This window comes from Nicotiana attenuata, chromosome 12, assembly GCF_001879085.1.
Source record: "Nicotiana attenuata strain UT chromosome 12, NIATTr2, whole genome shotgun sequence".
In the NCBI taxonomy this organism is placed as follows: Eukaryota; Viridiplantae; Streptophyta; class Magnoliopsida; order Solanales; family Solanaceae; genus Nicotiana; species Nicotiana attenuata.
This window is the reverse complement of record NC_032000.1, coordinates 13934139-13945056: the sequence shown is the minus strand read 5'-3', so window position 1 is coordinate 13945056 and position 10918 is coordinate 13934139. Positions and strand designations below refer to the sequence as shown.

At 35.8% G+C, this 10918-nt stretch overlaps 1 protein-coding gene across 1 annotated transcript; it reads right to left on the bottom strand.

Moving 5' to 3' along the window:
- On the bottom strand, window positions 2034-10717 carry LOC109235321 (chlorophyll synthase, chloroplastic). The gene is made up of 15 exons (XM_019401384.1): window positions 10515-10717; window positions 10308-10364; window positions 10107-10195; window positions 7474-7561; window positions 6807-6892; window positions 6630-6716; window positions 6468-6533; window positions 6305-6388; window positions 6155-6216; window positions 5649-5724; window positions 5501-5563; window positions 5333-5414; window positions 2972-3048; window positions 2602-2649; window positions 2034-2484 (listed from the first exon to the last, which is right to left on the bottom strand). The coding sequence occupies exons 1-15, from the start codon at window positions 10621-10623 to the stop codon at window positions 2422-2424; spliced, it is 1137 nt and encodes a 378-aa protein (XP_019256929.1). The 5' UTR covers window positions 10624-10717; the 3' UTR covers window positions 2034-2421.

The window sequence follows — 10918 nt, the reverse complement described above, 5'->3', positions numbered from 1 at the left end:
ATAATTTTTTATGGGTTGTGGGGGGGGGGAACGTGGGTGGTGACAGGAAAAAGTTGAAATTAAAAAAAAAGCTTTTTGGAGAAAGGGGTGGGGTGGGTGATGAGGGTGGGGAAGGTTGAGAATGAGTTTTGGAAAATATTTTCCCTTCTCTTGATAAGGAAAATATTTCCTCCAATTGGAGGAAAATGAGTTCATAAGGAAAATATTTTCCAAAACATTTAAGCCAACCAAACATAGAAAAATTGGAAAATATTTTCCGTGTTTTCCTTCGTACCAAACACACCCTTAAAGTTTAAACTCATAACGTGACATGCACATCGCTAGTTGCACTCGTATAAAATAGACCAAAAAGCCCTAGGGCGGTGCGCCCATATGCTGTCTTCTTTATGGGAAGTTTCATAGCTTTACCCACAAAAACTAAACTAATTATCCTTACCTACCCATTAGTTTTTCTACTCACCGAACTAATTATCCTTCCTATCCATTGCAGCTTTTGTGGGTAATTTTTTCTTCTTTTTTTTCTCATTTTCTTTTTTGTTTCTCTGCTTTTTTTTCTTTTCTTTCTTTTCTCCTTTTTTTATCTTTTTTTTCTGTTCATATATTTTTTTCCCAGAATCATATTATTCTTTATTTTCTTTATTCAATAATCTGGTTGTATACTCAATATGGCTCGTTTCTTTTTATTTTTTTATTTTATTTTTATTTCTTTTTTGTAAATTATTTTAATTTCGTGTTCCTTTTCTAATTTCATTGAACTTTTTTTAATTTTTTTTTATTTATAATTTTCTGTCGACAACTACTTCATATACAATTAATATTATTTTTATGGAACTCCATACAAAATTCATTTAAGAAAATATTTGCAAGGACCTAGTTGAAAAAAATTAAAAAATGACTTTTTATTACGGTATACTGTTATATTATATTGTATACTCTAACAAAATAATGCTACTATAACCATACATTTAGCTTTGCACAAATAACACTTAGATGGTTCAACAAATAGCAGTTAAAGTATACTATTATGGTATATTGTATACTATTACAGCATACTATTACAGTATACTACATATTATTACAGTATACCATTACAGTATATTGTATACTATAACAATATATTACTGCAGTATAGTTATATACTCCTACAGTATATTGTATACCATAGTGGTATGTTTTTCTTCGATTATTATAATATACCCATAAAGAACTTTTTCAATGGGTATAGTTGAAATTCATTGAAAATATATAGATAAGTCAATACACAAAATTTGAGGAAGATTGGAGGTGATTTGGACTGGTTTTGTATCAAAATTCGTAATTAAATTGAGTTCAAAAAAGTCTTCTGCACACATGTATCACGCATGTATCTCACACACAACACAGGTATACATGGATATACATGTGATACACAATAGATACAAACATGATACATATGTGATACATAAATGATACACAGTGTAATACACATCATTTTTTTCATGTTCAGTTTTTACCGAATTTTCAATTCAAACCACCTCAAAACTTCACCAAATCATCCCAAAGCTGAGATTCAAGCTCCTTAAGTTGTGCCCAATCTATTCTAATAACACCCACTCAAAACAAAGCAAAAATTTGATATTTTTTTGCTACAAATAGCTAATTGGCTAATATTAGTAATATTTTATCAATTAGCCAATTTTTGTAATGAGCTACCTATAAATAAACATAGCTGGTAATTTCCCGAAAAGTAAATCTTTTGGGTTTGGGTAGTAAAGGGTAAATAATTTGAGTTTAATGGGTACAAAATGAAATTTTCCTTTGATCATTTATGTGCAAGATTAAACCAGTGTTTAAAACGTTAACTTTCAAATACGTCCATATACAAGATAAAATATCTAGTGTCGGCTAAAGAGAATATTTTGGAGCATATCATTTATTTCTAGACGTGAATTCATAGAATGACCTAGTTCTAAAAAGATGTGTGTGTGGGGAGTGGGGACTATCGGAAAAGGTTCTTAATTAATCAGTAAAAAGATCCTTCCTCGTATAGTATATCCCAGAATAGAGAAGTGGAAATTGGAAATTCTTATGATTCACTTCACATCTGATATTTCATACAACAATCAACTTCAAAAACTAGTCTAAATACATATCCAAAAAAAAAAAAAAAAAAGTTAAAACCATCCAAAATTTGCATAAACCAGCATCACATGAAAGATTTTAAACAATTTATAGCCCCTCAAGAAGCAAGCACCAGCAGCGGAGGAGAGAATACTGATCTAAATTCTACACTTGAAAGTCGACACTTAGGGAGAAGTAACGGGAGTTGTTGAATAGAGAGCTTTAATTTGTTACTCTTAGCAGCTTCTTCTTGATCTCATTCTTAGATTCTTTCCCCTGGACAAGGCTTCTCCTCTATATCGTGTAAGCGCCACTCGAATATCAGTGGCTAGTTGCCAAAGCGGTAACCAGAAGACCAAGTATAAGAAATGGCTGTGCACTAGCCTGAAATGACAAACATTGGTTTCGGTTTGAGAACACCAAAATTAAGAGATGTACTATTTTTTCCAATATTTTAACTTTACGATGTTTAAGTTTTAGTAGAAAGGGGAGTGAAGGTACCTGATACTTAACATCATACTTTACAGGGTCTTTGAGAAAATACTTGAACTGCAGAGCAAAAAAATCGCCTGTTAGATTACTTTTGCCAAGCAGAGAACTCAGTCATATAGAAGCAGACTCCATTTCCAATTAAGCTACGGACTTCATCACACTGTCAACAATAGAACACCTATTGTTGCAGGTCATTTTCCTTATCTTTAAGGTAACTAATCATAAGAAGCTGCCTGGAAGAATTTCTTACATAATCTGATAGTGTAAGAAATTCATTACTCTGCCAGTGCATAAAAGTTGTACTCTTTCAGTTATTAGATATGCGTGGCCTGTGATTTGGTTACCAGGATAATGCTAATCGAATTAGGATAACACTTGCCTGGAAGAATACTTGTGGAGCAATTAAACCTAGAAGCGCTAAGGCATAATAGGGTTTGCCAGCGCCTAAAAGATACCCTGCAACAAACAAGACATAAAGCAATTACAAGATTGTTTAAGGCTTAAATTTGCCACGTAACAGTTTACATTCAGAAAAAGCCCTCTCCTAAATGATAGCCCTTATCTTAATTTGGCCTCAACTACCTTTAGATGATCTTAGATGCTCTAGGTTTGAAACTGGACCTTGACCACTTAAGTAAGCCCCCTATCACCATTAGTTTCAAGCAATAATTTGGAAATAAGTCTGCAGCTCTCATTTTCAAAAAATTTTCATTGTCTTTAATACGATCTGGCTTCACACCTCGCGGTGCTTACACCTCTCGCCTATCGGAACACCAACCCAATCTTGAAAGCTGAAGTGGGTTTGGGGAATGGAAGAACAAGAACATCTTCTTTACCACCAAAAATGGTAACATAAGACCCTTCTTCACTCATGCTTGTCANTGCACGGGGTGAAGTTGCCACCATGAACTAAGGATTGGAAGGGTTGAGGATAGAGTTTCTTTTTCATTTCCAGGGTAGTTGGCAAGAGCTATAGCAGCTTACGATGCAGTTGATTCGGAAACATACGCCAGGGCGGTTGGGTGGGGAGTCAGATCAGGCCAACGGTCCTGCTCCGCTTTATACTAAGAGAGTGTGGTTGGGTCTGACTCCGTTATAGGGCTAGTACGCCGAGCAGCTTCGAATTCTGCTGTGCCGGTGCACAAAGCAAGCACACAACGACTGCGTAAATCTTTGGTCTGTCTATCATTGCCCATGTTGGGCTGACTCCTTTTTTTAGGCAAGAAGACCACTAGTTGAATTATTAAACTATTAAGACTAACTGAAAAAAGGGTACTACTCTTCTTCCTCCACTACTGATATTGACTGACCTGTTGATAGGATAGCAGGGAAAGTTGAGAGTATATCCGGAGAAAGAAAAAAACCTTTTCAGGATGAGACTACGAACCCTAATGGAGCCAATGAGAAAGCAGTTGCAGGCCAGTGTAGGCTTGCTCCGCACAGGTTACATCTGGGCCTTATATTGATATTCTTTTCAATTCATTTTTCAATTTCTTCGGTCCGGGGTACCGCGCAATCCGTTTAGATCTATTTCAGTTGCCAATGAAATGGAATACGGGGAACTCTCCGTCTAAGTGGTTAATCCGACGAGTCAATTCTCAATGCGATGCATCCGTGAAATGGGACGGAGATCTGCCCGAACTTAGTCCAGTCCTATTAAAGATGGGGGCGAATCAAGCAACTCTTATAGATAGATGGGATAGGAAGGAAGAACCACTGATAGCATTTGCAGCTGCTTCTTTCCGATCGATATACAAGCAGTTGGGCGCGAAGCTTTCTTCGTGAAAAAGCTCGTCCTTGTCAATATAGGACTGTCTTTCATTCTGCTTTTACTTATTTTTTTTTAATCTCTCATTTTCTAAATTTTTTCATTGTCTTTAGTACGATCTGGCTTCACACCTCGCGGTGCTTACACCTCTCGCCTATCGGAACACCAACCCAATCTTGAAAGCTGAAGTGGGTTTGGGGAATGGAAGAACAAGAACATCTTCTTTACCACCAAAAATGGTAACATAAGACCCTTCTTCACTCATGCTTGTCATCCGCTCGTGAATACCGTCCAGTCAAGTCTTTGTTCTTTATTCTTAAATATGGGTGCTAACCAGATTCCCTATGTTATATGTGAGGTCAATAAAATTCTCCAGAGAGAGTGAGTTTCTGATCATAATGACCACCTAAAGTTGGATTTCCAGTTGTAGTTTTTTGTTTGGGGTGCCAGTAGTAGCATAGTTGCTTAGTCGTCCTTCCTCTTACATATTACAATTTAGGAGCTTTTCATGCTGCCTTTAGCGGAAAACGGACTTGATGGACAAATAAGTCTAAATTTCAAAGAGAGAGTTCCGGACAATCAAAACTATTGATAAGTAGCTTCTCTAAGGTAGAAGAAACTAAAGCATCTCTTGGTTTTCATATAGTGCTCAAGTCGTGGAGACTGCTAATAGTGTCTACCATGCACATCAAATAATTGTGGTTACCGATCATTAGATCGTCAACAATCACCATTTGATAAGGCTAAAACCTTCATCTCCCAATATTCATTCTTGCTTCAGTTGATACCTTGATATTGATATAATGATATAGCTTCAACGAAGATACACAGTATTATGAGGCCCAAAAGGTTCACCTTTATTTTTTGGATAGGTCAAAAGGCTGTCACTTGTTAACATATATGGATCTGATAGTTGTCAATTAAACAATATATAGATCTGATAGTAGTCAAATAAACAAGAATAGTGATCACCTGCCACTGATATCTGAGTTATGTCAATGGCACCAACACAAATCCATTTAGCGGCTTCAGAGCCAAAAGCTACTGGAAGTGACTACAAATGTAGTGCCATAAGACAGTTAGAACAGTCATAAACATGGCCATTCATGAATGCGAAGTTAAATTGTGTGGAGTATATACCTGAAGCCCCATAGCTCTATCTCCTTCAATGCTTTTGAAATCATTTACAATGGCTATGCCTAGCTGCAAAATAACAGAGAAAACATAAGATAACTACTGATACATGTGATAGAAAATTAAAATAAAAAGTGCTTTTGCAGACTCTTACTCCAGCAACGCTATACAAGAGTGTTAGTACGATTATGTCAGGTGTAAGGGTCCCGAACAAAGCTTGGCCAGCCCACCTACATCAAGAAATTGAAAGGATTATGCGTTACTTTATCTCTGCACTCATAATCACAAACCAAAATGCTAAAGCAATGCATTTGTAAAAGCCCTTTGCTGCACAAGGTAATTTCTATCATAGATAATCCCATCTGTGGGACTACACAAATGAGAATCAAACTCCACCACCAAGTCCCCCAGCAAATGATGCCTGATCAACTAGGTTAATTTTCAATATGATCATCAGTCCATGACTGGTAGCATCAACTAATCATCAGTGCATGACTGGCGAAGAGAAGGCCAAGTTATAATATACAGTATTTTTTTTATAAGGCCAGGTTATTATTGCGAGAGGTAATATGTTAAAACTTTTCCACTTCAGCCTGGTTCTTTCGATTTTTGAAAATAAATCTCGACAAGTTGCAGAATAGTAGACAGTTCGATATATACCAAGGCAAGCTGATATAACTTGCTCCGAGAGCAAAATTTCCAATCCATCCATTCTGTTTGAGCTGCACATAAATTTTATATCAGAGCTATTCCCATTTTGATACTGTACAAGAAGCTACTTCAGAGGATTGTCAAAGATAACGACTTTACCTTCAATGGTGGAGCTGAGTAGATGTAGGAGAGCAAGGATCCACCAAGAGCAAGGTAAAATATTGTAGGGAAGTCGTGCCCTGCCTATAAGAACAACGATCAAGGAACTCAGACGTTTTCAGATAACTAAATAACTGGATAAGAAGCAGCTTTAAAGACTTACCCACACATCTAAAATACCAGCTAACCCCAGACCTCCAAGAAGAAGCACCCATATTTGATTAATGACCTGGTATCAGTGATATCTTGATGAGAATATATAGGATATGTGGAATTAGTTTTAACTTTTCATACATATCTTTAGACAATCTCAAACAAGACATACCTCTTGTTCGGATATTGCGCCTGAAGGAATTGGACGGTAAGGTTCATTAATAGCATCAATCTCTCTATCATACCAATCATTAATTGTCTAAACATAAAGCAAAAAGTCACTTCCCGGGATTTCTAAAGTAGATATTCGATCTTGAAAAGCACTAATTTGCACTAGTGAGAGAAGTACCTGAGTATAGCCAGTTAGAAATGGGCCAGACATTAGCATACAAACAATTGATTTGGCCACATCCTCTGGAGTCCAGTGGAAGTTCCCTATGACAAGGTTTTAGAAATGTATTAGATAAATGCAGAGAGCCCACTAAATACATATTGTTTAGTTAGAACTCCATGAATAGAAGTTTTTATTGAAAAACAGTTTCATTTGCAAAAGTGATCCACAAATAGATTATGAAGTACAAAATTTTCCAAATTCAACTTAAATTGACAGCTAACTATGATGGCAGATCTACTATTATTTGCATTTCAGCACCAAGCCAAAACATGATATACTTTTAATAGGCTATAACACAAGGCAATATTTCCTTTTTGCAATTGGGATGATGGCCTCATAATCTCATATTTGTTTACACGGACTGATGACAATGTACACCTGAGTTAAGATTTTGTATGAATATGAAGTGTTCAATTCCAAATATAAGAGCATTTCATGATTTAACAAATAAGTGCTTTGCCTGCATTTCTTTATTGTATGGGAAATTTAAAATTGAATGATACAAACAGCATATGAACATAGAAATTGGAAGTATCTAGGGCCAAAGATTGAAGGCGACATTTAAATACTCCTTGGACATGTCTCTAGCAATTTAGCTTTAAGAATATGTGCCTAGTAGTACCAGAAGCAGCAGCTCCACAGACCACGCCCCACACAAGGGGAGGCCAAGTAACAGGTTTTGTAAGTTGAACCCGAATCTTCCACTTGTCCTGTAAAGAACAAATAGAGAAGAGTAAGTTTTGAATTAATTTGTCTTTGTTGGGATATGCATACTCGTTGCGTCCCTCTTTTCTCTGCTTTTTCTTTCTTGTCCCTCTTTAACTATCCAACAGAAAAATCAGACTCTAGAAAGAAATTTTAAGGTGGTCTTCATGGTTTATGACATCATGCAGAAATATCAAAGGGTTTCCAGGGTAAGTATGAGTGGATCTTACAAAAAATAGCCGGCCGGATTCACTGTTTACATTTTCTATCCAGTATACTAGAGTATACGTTGGTTATATACAGTTATACACATTATACATAAATTATACATCCGTCGGCTATTTTTAATTTAAACGGTTGGATAGGCGGCTATTTAGGTAATTCTTCGAACTCTTCCCAAGGAAAGACCAGGCATTTATCTGACATAGGCTTCCTGTGTTACAAACAAGAGTTTCCAGCATGACCATGGCTCAATATGAGAAGAGATGATTTGTCCAAGATGCGTCCTATGAGTTATTCACCTGTCCTCCATGTGGTATATACTTCGGCAGGCAGATTTATGTTTACGACTTTCTTAAGAGGCAGTTATATCAATCAACTGCATCTAAATCCCAAACAAAGTTGGGTCATATATGAAGCCTCTATAATCATTTGACTGCGTGCCCAAATTATTCCAATACTAATTTGCTTATAAATAATTTATCTTCTAGGGAAGTTCAGGATTTATTAGAACTAGAAGCTTTCAAGTCTCGCACTTATCTCTAAAATGATATACAAGTCTTTAACCAGACCAAAAGGACTTAGTGGAAAGTAACAAACTTAATGTAAGTGAAACAACATAAAACAATACTCCCTTCGTTTCAATTTATGTGTCTTAGTTTGACTGGCCACGGTGTTTAAGAAAGTAAAGTAGAGTTTTAAATCTTGTGGGCTTAAACTAAAGATGTATGTAATGTGCCAAAATATCCTTGAATCTTGTGGTCTTAAAAATATGTCATGTGGAAAGTTGGAGTTAGAGAGTTGCTAAATATAGAAAGAGACATTCTTTTTTAAATCAATTAAAAAGGGAAGTAAGACACACAAATTGAAATGGAGGGAGTAGTAAATAAACCTTAATTCCAACTAGTTGGCATCACCTCCATTACTTTATAATCTCAAGTAAATCTGCACTGATTTTGAAAGATTGATGGTCTTTCGAAACAACTTTCCTCCATGCGATTTCAGCTGTACTTTGTCCCATGTTAGTACTTTCAAATTTCAATAATCTATTATTGTGCCTACAGTCAAGAGCATATGGAGGTCTATGTAGGACATAGCCGAACTGTTACAGAAATCCTCTCACTTTTCTTTTCTTCTTTTTTTACAAGGATCTCAGACAATTCTTATTTTATCCTTTAGGTATGCTACTTACACCTTATGCCATACGTGATCAATTGTAATCCTGTCCAACACTTAAGGGACGCACGTTCATCTTAAGTTCCGCATTTCTGTTGACACTCATTTTTAGATAAGTTAGGCCTCAGATATATATAGAATACCCAACATTCACTCTCGTGTAAGATTGTTGGTCTCGCCATTGTTTTGTAGAAATTTACTTTCACTCTGTCAGGTTCTTCACGTTGCATAACATTCTCGTAATACTCCTTTTTCGATATCCTATCTTAATTCTATGTAGGACATCTTCGTCTATTATGCTATTCTTCTATAATATTGAGCTTACCCATCTGAATTGCTTGCATTTGGGCACCACAATCCCATCTAATCTCACTTCACCTCATCCTCATTTTCGCTTAACTGGAAGTTTTATACAGGCATTTAAATCCTAAATAATCCCCTTCATTCACTGATTCCCCAAAAAAGTCTCCTTTCCAGGGAAATTTTTCTCAGAAATGGTTACTCAAAGAGTGGAACTAGAGCACCAACCAGAACCTGCTTCCAATATAAACAGACCACAGGAAATTTGTTTTGATTTTGATAAAACAATATAACATTCATGTTTAATAAATTGATAAATATGCTACACTCTTAACTCTTGTGTTCCAGATAAATTCAAAACGAGCAACCACAGGTGGAGTCGTGGAGACTTAGTCACAGTCTCAATCCAGCATAAAAATCAGTTCTTTGAATTAAAATGTCAGGTGTCCCTCGCAGGTATGATGTAGACAGAGAAGTACTAGTCCAGGCGCGGAGCTACCCTTATCCAAGGGGAGCCTATTTGACACCCCTTTGCCGGAAAATATCACCGAGTAGATAGGTCAACTTTTTTTTCTTATGTATATATACTTGAATCCCTTAGCTTCTTAGTGTATTTACTTCTTCATATTTTGAATCCCATTAGTGAAAAACTTAGCTCCGCCACTGAGTACTATGAATGAAAATCAGATTTTTCGTAGCCCCAACTCACTAGGGATCAATAGAGTTCCCTTATAGACCCAATACTACTCGAACAAACCTCCTTGTTATTATAATTCAAAGTAAATATAGGTAAGGAATAATTATAAAATCAAAGAAATAAACCCATGTAGCTGAATAATAAGATAAATATCATACCGTTTCTTGCTTGGCTCCTTTAATTCCAAGAATCTGATTTATGCTTGAACCACCTGCAGCTGGTGCCTTATCTGGTGCTTGTGCTTTAACTGCCATACAAATTTCAAAACTAAAAACCCCATATCTTTATTTATTTGAATAACAATCACAAAAATAAATACACAAATAGTTAGCTCCATAAGAATCAAGAAAGTAAAATACTCTTTAGAACTTCACTTTCTTTATCAGTCTCTGTTGCTCTTACAACAAGCCTTCTTCCTATAAAAAAGTTCAAAAGTAACAAACTTTAATGCATAACAAATGAATAATAGATAGATAAAATGAAGTTATTATATATATATATATATATATATATATATATATATATAAGAAGGTTAAAGAAATGAAGGAGTTTATGAATGAGATTACTGGAAAATGAGAGGTAAAAGGGGGATGAAATTTGTGAAGAGCGAAGTGGGATTTTGTTGCTAAAATTGGATAGTTTAATAGAGGGCACAGAGTTTAGGAGAGAAGCCATTGCAAATAGTTGAGCTCAATGGAAGTGGAAGGAGATGTGAGCTGCAATAGCTTTTGCTCTTTGTGATAACTTTTGTCTTTAGTTTAATCCGTTAAAAACAATTTATAGTTTGTCTCTAATGTTTCTCTTTTTTATTTTCCTATCCCTTGCCCGGCGTCAATTTTGGTCTCCACTAATTTGGTCAGGGTCTATAAAAGATACAACTATTTTCGATTAGGATATTTTTTTCCTTCTCAAGGTGAATGAATCCGTTAATCCCATCATGTCTCGGATGTTTCTATTACCATTTTATAGA

Bases quoted from the DNA above. Each gene is read 5' to 3' on its own strand.
- LOC109235321 (XM_019401384.1), bottom strand. From the start codon at position 10,623: ATGGCTTCTCTCCTAAACTCTGTGCCCTCTATTAAACTATCCAATTTT. The intron at 6,534-6,629 runs GTATGTCTTGTT...CACTGATACCAG, and splicing joins GCGCAATATCCGAACAAGAG to GTCATTAATCAAATATGGGT. The intron at 2,485-2,601 runs GTACCTTCACTC...TTGTCATTTCAG, and splicing joins AGTATGATGTTAAGTATCAG to GCTAGTGCACAGCCATTTCT.